This window comes from Nicotiana tomentosiformis, chromosome 1 (assembly GCF_000390325.3).
Source record: "Nicotiana tomentosiformis chromosome 1, ASM39032v3, whole genome shotgun sequence".
In the NCBI taxonomy this organism is placed as follows: domain Eukaryota; kingdom Viridiplantae; phylum Streptophyta; class Magnoliopsida; order Solanales; family Solanaceae; genus Nicotiana; species Nicotiana tomentosiformis.
Genome location: NC_090812.1, coordinates 17,337,151 through 17,351,670, shown reverse-complemented (window position 1 = coordinate 17,351,670; position 14,520 = coordinate 17,337,151). Strand labels below are relative to the sequence as shown.

Genomic DNA, 14,520 nt, shown 5'->3' with positions numbered 1-14,520 from the left:
TTGAATCTTAGCCTATTATTTTTGGGCTAGTTGATTGTAAATTGAAATGTGGGCTATAAAATTAAAAAGTATGGAGCCGAGTTGTTCTAGTATGAAATTTTCCCTATATAATATGGTTTGATTATAGTTTAGGTTTAATCTTGCATAGAAAATAGGTTGTTAAGCTTTAATTAAAAAATCTGCAGGCTATGCGTAACATAGGTGGTTGGACAAGACACGGACCAAGTAGCTTTTTAAAAAGTTGCATTTTAATGTAATTCTTTTTTTTTTCCCTACACAAACACTAATTCAAAGTCGTTATTCTTTTATTTCATGATCTACATATATGTATATTCATATGATCTAATTTCCTATGTAATTTGTTAAATTTTGTTTCTTTGAGTCATAAGTCCTCCATCAGCTCATCTCCTTCCTTTCATCTCTATTTACATCTATAAGCTCAACATTAAGTATTGATCCACCTTTTTTAGCTTTTATAATTATAATTAATCATTTATGTTTGGTAAAATTAAAATTTGGGACTTTATCAGTTACGAATTTGTTACTTTGATATTCCTTTAACTTTGGTAATTAAGTTACACTCTAAGTTGGGTAGAATTATTCTAACAAGTTCGACGAATAAAATTAAAACTCTTCAATATGTTCAAGACATAAAAGAAATTAGAATTCAACGGAAGGTATTTGAGTTTAATGGAATTCATATTAAAAGGAAACCTAATTTATTTGTTGGTAGAATTCTGACTGAAATTAGAATTTTAAAGCTATTGCATTCAAAATACACTCCCCGTTTTTGGTTTGCATGCTTTTTTCTTTAATTAGAATATATATTTGAATTTGGAACTAGATACTTTTCAAATTACGAGAACAAATAAGTGCAAAAATCTAAGTACTATTAAATCACTTACCATGTGTATGCGAAAACGAAATAGTAAAAAAAAATCTAAATACATCTACTGATGATCGAAAACTTCTTCTTTTTTTTTCATTATTAAGTTAACTATATAGGATCAACAATCATCTGGTACATACATCTTTATTTTATAACTCAAAAATTTAACTTTTTAATATTATATTTATGCGATTTTTTTATTTTAGAAAAAGGGTACACGCGCAATGCGCGTACGTATAAACTAGTCAATAAAAGAAGAGGGAGAATATTGCAGAGAAAAATATGGAATAAAACCACTCTATTTATAAGGAAAAAGTGACTCCCACAAAGCAACAAACTCTAAAATATAAACATTCACCTTAAATATAATTCTATTTATAACATTTTTTAACTATTTGTACAAGAACTCTTTCCATGCTATTGCTAGCTCGCAATCTTGCCGATGAATCTAAGCCAGTTTTGGCGATGAATAACATGGTGTTCCGAGCAGTTTACTCACCTCAACTATTCTATTGAATACTTGCAATCTTCCACTAGAACAAATACCAAATAACTTTATTCATCAATTAGCCTTTTTTATCTCTGCAAAGATTTCTTGATCTCCTGTGATTTTCACCCACTTCTTAGATCAACCAAACCTCTATTGTTAGAACAAAAAGCCTTGTATTTATGCTTTTGATTATCAACCATGATATCAAGCACAGATAGCATTTTATACAGTCAAAAACCAACATCTATATATAAAGTCTCCCAGCAAATCTTAACGCATTTTCTTTCCCTTTTCTATTCCCTGTATTATAAAAACTTAGGTAAATAAGGAAAGACACTGAACAACGCGCAGCCAACCAGCCCAGTAGGTGGTAACTACAAGAACAATATCACAACTTGCTAGAAATAACGCCCTCAGATTACATCAGTTTAAGGCAATACATTGATCAGCTAACTGCAACAAAGGAAATACTCGTGCAAGTACTCCAGAATACAGAAAAAGAAAAAGGAAATGTCCAACAAAACTTGGTTTCCAGGCCTCTAATGAAAAACCAATGCTTTGATGAAACAACAAAATCATGACCATAATAAAAAATGACAAGGCAAAGTCATTAATCATTTCAAACCCAATGCAAATGACAACTTAGGCCTGGATTTGTTCTTGCCCAACAATGTCATTTGCTTTGCACGCTCTTCCTCCTCCTCCTGTTTCTTCCTTCGCATAGCCTCTTCTTTCTGTCTTTGAAGCTCTTCCAGCTCCCTATAACGCTGCTCTTCCCTCATTTGCTGCTCCAAAGCTTCTCTTCTCTGAGCTTCTTCCACCTTTCGCCTCTTCTCTTCAAGCATTCTTTCCAACTCTTCTTTCTCTTTTCGAGCTTGTTCCTACATGAACAATAAAAAACGTCAGTTTTCACTGCTAATATTGGTTAAAATTCAATAAAAAAAATGTGGCCGCCGAGCAGGCACCGCCCACTCTTTGTAGCTTCCGGTTATTGCTTTCCTTTTATAATGGGATTATTAACAGACTAACCATTATAGCAGCTAATGATGGACGGAATGAGAACCATCACAGTGAGCGCACTACTTTCTTTTATGACAGGATGAAAATCTATATATCCTCAGAAGCACAAACATGGCAATTGAAACTATTACTCTGAGTCGTGCAATTTTTTATCTAGGGACATAACATGCTATTGCTAATATAAAGAAAGCGATTAAGACATAGGGGGGAACCAGCTATGTTAAGCAAAAAATGACTTGCCTCCTTTTGTTTTGCCTCAATAAGAGCAGCTTTCTTCTCTATTTCAAGTTGAGCAGAAACTTCAATGACAAGTTTCTTTCTACCTTCTTCTAATCGCCTACGGATTTCAAGCTTGATCTCCTCCGTGTTCAAGCTATCATCAACTTTTCTCTTAATTGCTTCTTCAACTCTTTTTGCAGTTTCTTCTTCTATTAATTTCAATTCTGCTTCCTCTTGACGCCTGAGAATAAGGAACAAAAGTTAAACATGGATAAACACTAATGGAGAGAGCAAACACTCGTTTTATTATGTTCCCCAGATTTATAAAATAAAGGAAAAACTGACTTTGCAAATTATTGCCCTTTTTTCCTCCTTAATCTATAACTAAAGGAACAACAGACTGACCTCCATGTTGACATATGTACTAAATATACATGTTATTGCTTTATAGCATACCTCTACCTGAATTCTGTCCAAACAAATGAGAATCAAAACTGGTGAACAGTAGATAAACGAGGCACCCAATTGATCATCAAAATTAATAAGTTGAACTATAGCAGTAACTTCCTTCAAATAAGCCTGTGGAGAAGAATGTCAAATAACCTGTGACAGTTACAAAGCTAATCACCAAATTCATGAAGCCTTACGGCAAAAGTAGAATTGTGAAAGGAAAAGTTTCCACTTCTCAAGTAGATGACCCAAATTGTCGACATGTCAGCTTAAATAGTCAGAAACAGATAGAGAAAGAAGCCTGAGAAATCCACAAGAGGTTTGAAGCAAATAGCTATGTACTATCATCCATTTAGACTAAGAATGACCGAAGCAAATCTTGTCAAATGTTTCTTATTACCGTGTACATTCATGATTATGCCTGTCTATTAACTTTGTAAGGCTAGGTATGAAAATATCATGTTTTAGCAAAATACACATAGCATCACATTTAGCCTTGCAGTAATCACAGCTGTGGATGTAATAAAGGACAGCGAAGACCAGCAGCAAGGCAGAATAACAGAACAAAGATCAAGATGTCAAGGTTGCCTTTTTTTTTTTATAAGGATGTCAAGGTTGCCTTCTCTCTTTCTTTATCAGTCATAAATAGTTAGCAACAGCGGAACCAATTAAAAGCAGAACTTATTACATGCAGCACTCTTTGCTGTATGTTGGTTTTGCTTCATGGTGATCCAGCTGCATTCTTTGCATTTATGTTGCCTTATAACATGTACTATAGCAATTTGCAATCCACTTGCAACATAGAAAGATTCAACTTCATCAATACTAGAGCCATCCCCCTATTATGAGATATAAAAAGGCAAGAAGAAGAGTGTAATGAAACCCAGATCAGCAAGCATAGCTAAAGAGCTCCCACAAGCAGTACTTATTTTTATATCTTCACCTTCTGGGGATATTGATTCATGAAAACTCTCCACTCCAGGAGGAATGTTACTGTCTTTATGGTGAATTAGATGGATAGGGAAGTTAATAAATGTAAAGCATAAAAGCTTTAAACTATCTTGCTACATTAAACAGTAGATACACAATTAACACAACAAGAATTCATATTAGACCACATTCCACAAATATCTACTACTCAAGACTCCAAGACAATTTATTTTAGAGCTGAGCTTTCAATAACAACAAAAATCCTCTCATCTTAAACAGCAGGAGTTAATACATTCCACAACCCAATCCTACTTCTACCTTATTAGCAGGCCCTTAACAAAATCTTTCAATTATGGACCTGAATGACATTCTGAGTCGTAGACGTCTAAAGGTCAATCCATCAGGTCTAATCAGAAAAAACATCCAATGTCCACACTGTAAGCATTTAAGGATCATTGTCGAAAACTAAAGGATCAGTGTCCTTCCGGTCAGCATTTCAAAACAAATTGTCCATTTATTCATGATTAGTTTCAGGAAAACAGTACAGAAACTAGAGATGTATGATTCAAAGTTGAAAGTGTATCAAAGAACTTTAAAACTAGGGGTAGATTCTCAAAGTAAAAGCATAGCTTGCTCCTAGATAAGAAAGAGATAGAAAGGGCAGAAAATGAAAAGATTACGTATAAAGCTATACCTTTTCTTCTCCTCTTCCTCAATTCTAATTTTTTCACTGACATCCTTTTGCTCTTTCGATCCAATACTTGAAGCAGGTGATTTACCAATAGGAGACAATGATATACTCCTACTTCTTTGTCTCCTATAGTTCCTTGGAGAGCGACTTTTATGTCGTCTGGTGGCTGGAGAACGACTTTTGCGGCGCCTTGGGGACAGTGAACGGCTTCGTCTCCTGTATAACAATGATTAACATTTAAGCAACAATATATATAGGCAGCAGAACACATAGAAACCCACAGATATACTAACCCATCTTCCAAATCAGTTAGATACTAAAGCATGTACAGTTACCTCATGAATTGCAAAGAATAAACTCGAGCTCCGTCTTTTATCATAGGGAACTGCTAATATCACAATTGAGCAACCAATGGACACTCATCGGCACCCATGACCTGCTTGCCTCCCATGAAGGGAAGCAATTACTTCTTTTAATTCCTCATTGAAGAGCATAGTTTGCACCGGATATTTCATTTAGGTTTCTATTTATTAACTCTACTCATTAGGATCATGCACATCTTCAGAATAGTAGACAATTTCCAAATGGCCGCCTGACCGAGGACTAAATTTGCAACTGAACAGCGACATCACCAGATTAGGATATGAGATAATACAAAGACAACCACAAGGATATCAACTATTGTGATTACAGGTATTGAAAACTTTTAGTAGCAGTAACAGTTCAATTTGACAAGGACATAACGTTTTCGTACACATCTGGTAACTCATATAATAGAAGGCTAGTGGACTTTGATGAGAAAATATCAATCTGAACAAAAATGAAGCTGATATTGGCAACAGAAGTACGAAACAAGTCCGCACCCCCCTATCTCCCTGCTTGGGAACAGAGCTAGATATCCAATGAAGGGAATCGAATATATGAAATGAAGAATAAAGGCATTTTATCGAAACAATGATTAACATTTGGAATTTGATCCATGACCAAATAGTAGATGGACAACTTTGCGGTATGCGAATACACCAATCACTAGAAGTTCCTCTTAAAGTCTTTAAGATACAAGCAAAAATGATCAATCATCAATCCTGCCACAGCTTAGACCAATGCTGTCACTATGAAGTCCTAAATTCATTTTTGAGCAACCGCGCAAGTCGATCCAACAAACGGTAGATAAATACCAATACTTTTTCAAGAATCAAACACGTAGACAATACCTGAACAAACTGTAATTGAATCAGCAAAACGTGAGCTTTATTAGAATAATAAAAAACAAATCCAAGTACAAAAAAACACAAAGATCAGAGATATAACACAAGGGAAAAATCCATATAAGTCAAATCCATATATCAATTAAGCAAATGGGTATCACCTGCTATAGGAATAAGGTGATCTGCTTCTATCTCTCCGGCTTCTGCGGCTATGTCTGCGTGCCACAGGCGAGGGTGACCGTGAATATCTCCTCCTATGTGCTGGCGACCTCGATCTAGACCTTGAAATATCCTTATCTCTACCCCTACCCATCTCTTCCTCAACTAGTTATATCAAACACAACAATTCACCTGCAATGATAAATTCCGTCAAAACCCACATGCTCTAAACAATTTCAAGAGCATATGTAAGCTCAGACCAATGGAATACAAAGAACAAGCATCACAGACTACAAGCCCAGAGGCCAAAACAATTTAAGAAAGAAAAAAAAAACTTTACGCCAATCAAAAAACAACGAACAAGAATCAAAACCCACATGCCCAAAACAATTTAAAAAACATGTATAACCTTAGACAAAATGAAAAACTAAAGTATCAAAAGTTATATGCTAAAAGTTGTATTGCAGTTGACAAGGCATAAACAAATATTCGCATAAATGGAAAGCTGAAAATTACCTATTACAACAACGAAAGGATAGATCTTCCCCGGTGCATAACGATTGAAATAGAATAAAACCCTAAAAAGTGGAATGAAGTGAAGAATAGAGAGGAGGAAGAGAGACTGACGGCAGAGAAATTTTCTGGATCTAATTATTTTCCTTTCTCTTTTGAGTTTTTAGACGATTGATTGATTTCAAGGTAGAAATACCAAAGGAGGGGCTTTGCTTAGTTTTGTCGTACGAAAAGCACCCACGGGAAATACAGAGAGATGAGGAATGGAGTCGCTTGCAAAGAAAGAGATGAGCGATGCCAATATTACCCAATATTCTTTCTCAAAATATAAAACGACAACGTTTATTTTTTCTTTTCTTTTTTAACATAATTAAAAGAAATTAAGAAAATTATTGAACTTGTATAATACCTAGACGAATTATGACTCTCTTCTTCGTTGATTTTGTCTTAATGGATAACAAAATACTCAATAATAAAGCAGTTAATTTGACTACTTGACCAAGCAACAATACTTTAATTCTGTTTAACAACGACTAGTGTTTTATCAAATAGCATTTCAATTGTTCGTTTGAATACTTTCTGCTTTCTTTTTTTCCGTTTTTGGATGCTTGGTTGCTCCTCGACACAACATCGAATTCAAGCTACCAAAATTTTGAACACGAGCAAATTGGTGAACAAATATCTTGATTCCGAAGGGAAATAAATTAAAAACCAGGGGCTCAAATTGGTCTTTACAAGGCGAAATGCAGCAATAGCCACTTTTAAGCTCACTATTTAAAATATATTTATAATTTACAATGTATTTAAAGATTAACTGAATATGAAAATTCAAAATTTAGTGTATTGAATTTTTGAACTGCTAATTTAAAATAAAATTCAAACTTCAAGACACAATTTTGAACTTTCTCTAGAATACCAAGTCCTAATGTTCGAACAAAATTAGCTAATCTTTAAATACATTATAAATTGTGGATATATTTTAAATATCATGCTTAAAAGTGGCCACCTAGTGTCATTTCCACCATCTTTTATCTCTATAATATTCAGATTTCATTCTCGACTGGATATATTTTGAAAGAGAGCCTTGACGTAACTGATAAAGTTGTTGCCATGTGACCAGGAGGTCACGGGTTCAAGCCGTGAAAACATCCTCTTGCAAAAATACAAACTAAGACTACGTACAATAGATCCTTGTGATCCGGCCATTCCCCGGACGCTGCGCATAGCAGGAGCTTAATGCACCGGGCTGCCCTTCACCGACATCGACCAAAACAAAGCCAACTACGGATGTTTGATAGACAATTCGAAAAAAATAGTTGACAGTTAATGTAACATTGGTGATAACGATGTTACAAATACAAAAAAAAAAAAAACAGGAATCTTTTGAACAGGCAATTCTTAGAAAAACACCAAAACTATAAATGATACACCAGCAAAGATAACTTAAGAAGCAAATCAACCATGAATAAGACCCCTTAGTTCCTCAAAATACTGTGGCTCGACAATAAAACCCTGTGACATCCCTCCCCAGTTCACAGAAACACATCTTTCTCGAGCAGCTTCAGGACCTCCTGCTGGTTGTTGAGTTTGGCCACATCGATCGGTGTCTTACCATCCAAGTTTTGGAGAGTTCTGCGCAAAAAAAAAGAAAATTTAGTAGACAGCATGAGAAAACAAAGCATAACACGACAAGTGGGCCGAAAATGATGATAATATATCAGCAGGATCAGAGAGAAGCAGGCATACACAGCGGCTCCATTCTCTAGCAGCAGCGCGACACACTCCTTCCTACCATATCCAGCAGCATAGTGAAGAGCAGTATTCTTATTCTTGTCCAAGGCATCAACCTTTGCCCCAGCTTCCAGAAGAATCTGAGCACACTTCACCTGGAATACAATTAAAAACTACTTTAACTGAAAGAATATTCGAGAAACATTGGCTTACTTCAATGGGAATATACTCTAAAATAGCACTTAGCCAACCTTAAATCCCCTATCTCGTCAACGTGGAGATTTCCATTTAGATGGATGTTAAATAAAAAATCATATTCTTTTTAACTGATTGATGATTTCTAGTAACTGGTAACTGTGCCCCCCCTTCCCCAACCCAAAATAGTATATAATGCTTTCCTCGCACTCTGAATCTGAAGCAAACTGAGAGCTTTCCGGGACAGTTTTAAAAGGAAAAGAAACAATATATCATAACTCTATGCCAAACCCATGACATCAAGTGTGGCTAGACATCATTGCAGCCCAACTTTAAACATTGTCAAAACTGCTCAGCGATTCAGACTAAATTGCTACTGTAAACAAGCCCGAAAAGAAACTATACAATCAAAGTGAAAACTATACAATCTCAGGTTACAATGTCCAGAAGTAAAAGAAAAAAAGGTCAAAAATGAAAGTTCCAAAGTCCAAAATTCTGAGGGATAATTAATTGGTACTTTTAGAAAGAACTAATCCACCCGGAAATGAAGCTTCCAAGCTTTGTTAAATAAATAAGATAGCCAAATTGGATATCCTAGAATGCTGGATATATACAAAATGGCAAACTGGAACATATTTGTGTACATGAGTATACTACAGGTCCTAGATGAAGATCATATCGAACAACTTCTTACCTCGCCATATCCACAAGCAAAATGCAATGCCGTCCTTCCTTCTGAGTCTTCTTCGTCTTTATCAGCACCAGCAGTTAGTGCAGCCTTCAAGCCCTAAAATTCAAATACAAGCAATTATATATTTAGATGGACGATACCAAAGTCTCTAATGAGATCATAGAAACAATTCGACTTGAAAAAAAAAAGGAAAAATAGACATATTTACACAGAATACAAATGAATAGGATTGTTCATGCTGAAAAAGTACAAACAATGTTATATCACAGGGATCACACAGTACACGCGCACATAGTTGGCAGCGGGGTAATTTCAGACAAAAAGGGGAAGGAACTTTTGAACAAGAAAAAGGTTTCTGAACAAAATTGCACAGTGAAACATGACATCCCTACATTTAATCCTCAAAGTAAAAAGAAGTTGAATTAAAAAGTCACCTCTGCATCACCAACACTAGCACACTGGTGAACAACAGATTCATCTTCATTAGCCTCTTCGGTTTCATCTGTCCCAGGTATTGCGGAAGAGGTAGCACCCTCTCCCCCAGCAGCAAAACCCATTGCTTCACCAATTTTCTTCAGTGTTTCTTGATCATTCCAATACCTGAGAAAGGAAAGGGAAAACATTTGAATTATGCCCCAAAAAAGGACAAAATACGCCCAAGAAGGATTGAACATAACATTAAAAGAAAAAACGACAACAGATAGTAAAGATCAAGGACCAAAGTGCAGAACATAAAATTCAGCAAAGCTATAGTTATATGTGATCTACTAGTCAAAAGGTAGAGTATTACATAAAACATTTTTGATGAAATGAGTATTACAGTAAACTTGCAAACAAAGGAAAGTGCTTATAGTGCATATAGCATGCTGTAAGCGTCATAAAGCCAAAATGCTATAAAAGCACAGGATAGAACATAAAAACATATAACAATTTGAGATATTAACACTATAAGGGCAGCCAGGAGACGCTAAAACAAACTGATGGAACCCAAAATAAACTGTTATGTGCTCAGTGCTCAGTGACGTTCCATCTGAAACTCTCTTCAATAGGACTAACTGCAAACTTTTTCCTCTGTCTGCTGCTGCAGTAGACCAAATTGAAAGGAGATTCTTTTATGAAGAAGGATTCTCCTCTTGATTCCAGTCACAAATGATACTTAAACCAAGAATGGAAGATCTAGCCACAGAGCAAACTTGATTTCTAAGAATTCTTTATTTGTGAATATCAGGAAGCAATGTCCTATCTACTAACCAGATGTCTCACACCCAACACACATACATATCCTGAAGCTTAGGAAGTCAAAATATGACATGTTCATTTTTATTACTTAAGCTTGCAGAAGAAAAGGTCTCCCACAAAATTAGTATTCGTGGCGGTCTGTTCATTTTAGATGGGAAATAGTGAAAAGGAATCTGCATACGTTCTGCAACATCAAAGGTTGGGATGTGGATAGATGCCTTTAAATTAGCTGGTGAAGTGTTCAACAAAGTACAGGATATCACTAAATTCTGGTCTGACCAGAAATGAGGAGAGAATAGTTAATGCAACCTAAATCATAACAAATAGGAGATAAGACCTCATCATTGCAGCTGGTCCCCCGCTCTCTATCTCTTCCAAAATCGGTTTCAGCGATGGGTCTTCTTTGATGCGTGCCATTCGTTCTTCAATTTGCTCCTTCTGAGCAGGGTTTGACAAACTCTCAAGCATGCCAGACATGGATGGATCCTGAAGTTTAAAGAGTAAAGAAATCATGTGCCTATCACTCAAAGAAGAATCATTTCTCATCAAGAAATCCAGGGCTCATACAACATTTACCTGCATCAACGCATTACCAAGCCGCTCAGCCATTGTCATAAATTGAGGATTTTGCATAACCTGTTGCATTGTGGAATAGTATTGTTGGCTATCAAAGTTGGGGACGCTCTCTTCGACTGCAGCACCTTGAAAGGTCTTCTGAAGCTGCTCCGCCATCTGATTAAATGCAGGATCTTTCGCTATCTGCTCCGCTAGTTCTTTGATACTTGGGTCCTACATCAGCCACAGCATAAAAGAATTATGCAGAATAAACCAAAATACAGTATACAAATAACTCAAAGTTTATCAATCAACAAAGAAATGACAAAAGCAAAGCAGCAAAATTACAATAAAATTGGTTTTCACCAAGTGTTAGGGCTTTGTTTTCTGTCAAAGTAGTTTGCGAATCCTCCACAGTTTCGTGTCTCAAGCACCATGTATTCAACCAAAAAGAGATTTAAATATGTAATTACTTTTTAGTCTACCTAATAACTCCTCCTTTGATCAATTACTATCCTATTAGTCAAAGGTAAGTAATTAACATCGTATGTTGGAGAAGATTTGTCAATGTGAAAAGAAATAGTCAACTAGAAGTCCAGGACACAAATAAATATTAGTATGAAAAAAAGTTTATCAACTGGAAGCCTGGAAAACAGCAAAACTTCTATTCTACATAGTAACATGTATGTACATTAAGTAGTCCAGACATGGCTGAGAAATCAAAAGGATTTTGAAGCCCAGCTCCAGCCGCAGCCGTAGAGGTTGTTCTCGCCTCTCCTGATGGTGCTTCTGTGGAGGAAGACTCAGAAGATTTTTTATTCTCAGATGCCCCAGACTTCTCATCTGAAAAACGAAAAAAAATTGAACTTTCTTCAGCAACTTAAAACTGTGTCTTCCACTTTGCAATTTCTCTTTCAAACAAAAGAATACACAATCAAGACAATTTTGTAGAGCACTCATTATCGGTTATGCCATAGAGTTTCATCTTTGGTAAGAGATACAACAAGCTGTAAAGCTCAGAATACCAGTAACGTAATACTTCCAAGTCATGAGAAAATATAAGATGCAGAAATCTAGACAAAAACTGTGCCAAAACAATGACAGTAAGCAGGCAAAGGATGATATCAAATTTTAGCAAGATCAAAACATTCAAACATGTATTATGACCGGCCATCCTGATTCCTGACCAACAGATATATGAAAGTGCACACGTCCATAAATTTAGTTTCATAGAGAATTCATATAGTCAACCCCAACCAGTTTGGGACTGAGGGGTGGCTTATTGCATGCATGAATAATATATGGCCGTACTCAAGTTTCTTGGATAAGTCATATGCACCAATTAAGAAGGTAACATTATTGGAGGTTGCTTAATGGGTTCGATGTCCCATATATCTTGAAAATATGGCTTTTGAACTAAAACTTTATAGTACTTCCAGAACCTTTGGTATAAGCATCACTATATTTCCGCGCCTGCATCTAAGTGCTTTTTTAATCAATCATCACTAGCACGTTTTTAGCTTGAATTCTACAACATCCAAATACACCCTAGCTTTTCACATAACTAATTCTTCATTCACCATACATTAAGTAAAATTCGATTAAATAAGTAATATAGCTTATGCAAATATCAACATCCTACTTTCAGCCACATACTTCATCCCATTTCACCACTCTTGCTCATAATCTCAACAATTTTCCTCTTGGAATATCATCATTCAAGAATCCCTGTTTTGTGTTAGGTTCATACATATACTAAAACGGTAAAACCCACATACAGATACTAAAGCCCACATACAAATATGCACATTAAAAATTCAATATAAACATGAAGCAGCCATAATAGTGACGAAATATACCTGCTGATGCAGTAGGCAAAACTTTCTCTCCCTGAAAAAAATTGAACAGATAAATAAGTGCTTGAACCAAAAAAAAAAAAAAAAAAAAAAGCAAAAACTTGAAATATAAGGAACAGAAATCAAATACTAGAAATATTTACCAAAGCAAAAACAATCCCCACACACCCACAAAAAAAATCTCAAAACCCCAATTTAAAAAAATCCAATCTCTAATAAAATTGCAAATTGACGATACAAGAAATGATTGGATTTGAATCAAATTATTAATCAGTAAACTATGAAATTGAAGTGTACACAGTGATGCACCTCAGACATGACTACAAAGAGTTGTGTTGGGGTAAGAGTAAAGTTGAAAGATAGGAGGAGATTTGGGGGTACACGAAATCAAAGCAGTAGCCAAAGGGTTTTTGTGAGAGAAAATGACGCAGAGATAATGATAAAATGACAGATGGACACACTTTTTTTTTTCCTCTCTAATTTTCCTATGATTTGTTCAGTGGGCCACCTTAATCTTGAAACGAATGGCACCGATATGCTTTCTTCAGATTCTCGATTCCCTGGGCTTTCGCCTTCTCATTGCATAGTGACAGTCCATTGACTTATTGGGCCTTGGATATTAGGCCCAATTATCTATTGTTCTTAAAGAGAAAACAGAGTAGGAACGACACCAAGTAGCCACTCTAAAGAGCTGCTATTTAGGAATTAGCCAATATATTCTGAATTCAGTTTTCCAGTACAAATTTTTAGGATACAAATATTTTAAATTTATCCTGAAATTAAGATCTTTAGTTGAAATTTTCAGGATGAAATAAGTATTAGCTAATTCCTAAATAACAGCCCAAATAATGGTTGGTGGTATACTTCCCCCGAAAAAGGATGCTCCCTGTCTATGAATTGGATTTGATGACAAATTAAAGTAGTCTCTTTACTTTACGTTAATGCATTTTATGAGTTTTTATGCATTTATGCATTTTATTACTTTCTTTAATTTGAGTTTAATTAGCGATTGTGTTGTGAGAGATTAATGGTAAAAATCCAATTATTGCCTTTTGACTTGCCCTTGTATTTGCAACAGGAAGCATCTCTCTTGAGGATACTATTAGATCATGGTTACAATTAAATGGTTCTCAGAGTTAATTTAGGATTTCTTTAGTCTAAATTGGTTCTAGCTTCTAATTTATTGCGGTTCTAGCTTCTATATTTGATTCGGTATTATCTTCATATCCGTAGCGTAGAATTTAATAGAGATGGCTGTTACCCAAAATATTGCGTAGATTTTTGAACTCTTTTCACCATAAATTAATCGTTATGATATTGATTATAACACAAAAAATCAGAATATAAACTTACATGTCTTTTTAATAAATATCGAAAAAAACATGCACGTGTGACTTATTTTAATAAATTATTTCTTGTCTAAATACGACATATTGGCGAATAGGTCAGATGGTGTAACAAAAACTAAAGCAACTCTAAATACCTCTTATAAATATTCTCTAGCTACTCTCTCTCTATATATATTAGAATCAACACTTAGACATGCTATGGTAACTTTAAATGTTATGTGGTAATTTGTAGGATGATGTCGTGTGTGTATATATATCCCCATTTTATATATCGAAAACACTACTACAACTAGTTAATTTCGAAACACACAAGAAGCTTCACAAGGTCATGATCA

General features: G+C 35.2%; 2 protein-coding genes and 1 long non-coding RNA gene across 4 annotated transcripts; 1 reads left to right on the top strand and 2 right to left on the bottom strand.

Moving 5' to 3' along the window:
• Nucleotides 1-1,754: 1,754 nt before the first annotated feature.
• Nucleotides 1,755-6,850, bottom strand: LOC104110433 (uncharacterized protein At1g10890). 2 transcript variants are annotated; one of them, XM_009619931.4, is made up of 5 exons: nucleotides 6,573-6,850; nucleotides 6,059-6,248; nucleotides 4,693-4,905; nucleotides 2,640-2,859; nucleotides 1,755-2,260 (listed from the first exon to the last, which is right to left on the bottom strand). In XM_009619931.4, the coding sequence occupies exons 2-5, from the start codon at nucleotides 6,208-6,210 to the stop codon at nucleotides 1,994-1,996; spliced, it is 852 nt and encodes a 283-aa protein (XP_009618226.1). In that variant the 5' UTR covers nucleotides 6,211-6,248; nucleotides 6,573-6,850; the 3' UTR covers nucleotides 1,755-1,993. The 2 variants fall into 2 exon arrangements, with proteins under 2 accessions (XP_009618226.1, XP_009618227.1); XM_009619932.4 differs by lacking the exons at nucleotides 6,059-6,248; nucleotides 6,573-6,850 and adding an exon at nucleotides 5,025-5,210.
• LOC117280105 (uncharacterized) lies at nucleotides 3,518-3,895 on the top strand. The gene is made up of 2 exons (XR_004510563.2): nucleotides 3,518-3,651; nucleotides 3,683-3,895. It is a non-coding gene; the product is annotated as an uncharacterized lncRNA (long non-coding RNA).
• Nucleotides 6,851-7,871: 1,021 nt separating the features above from the next.
• Nucleotides 7,872-13,342, bottom strand: LOC104110434 (ankyrin repeat domain-containing protein 2B-like). Its single transcript, XM_009619934.4, has 9 exons — nucleotides 13,146-13,342; nucleotides 12,840-12,870; nucleotides 11,672-11,823; nucleotides 11,002-11,214; nucleotides 10,763-10,911; nucleotides 9,621-9,786; nucleotides 9,190-9,282; nucleotides 8,316-8,455; nucleotides 7,872-8,201 (listed from the first exon to the last, which is right to left on the bottom strand). The coding sequence occupies exons 1-9, from the start codon at nucleotides 13,152-13,154 to the stop codon at nucleotides 8,102-8,104; spliced, it is 1,053 nt and encodes a 350-aa protein (XP_009618229.1). The 5' UTR covers nucleotides 13,155-13,342; the 3' UTR covers nucleotides 7,872-8,101.
• Between the last annotated feature and the right edge of the window lie 1,178 nt (nucleotides 13,343-14,520).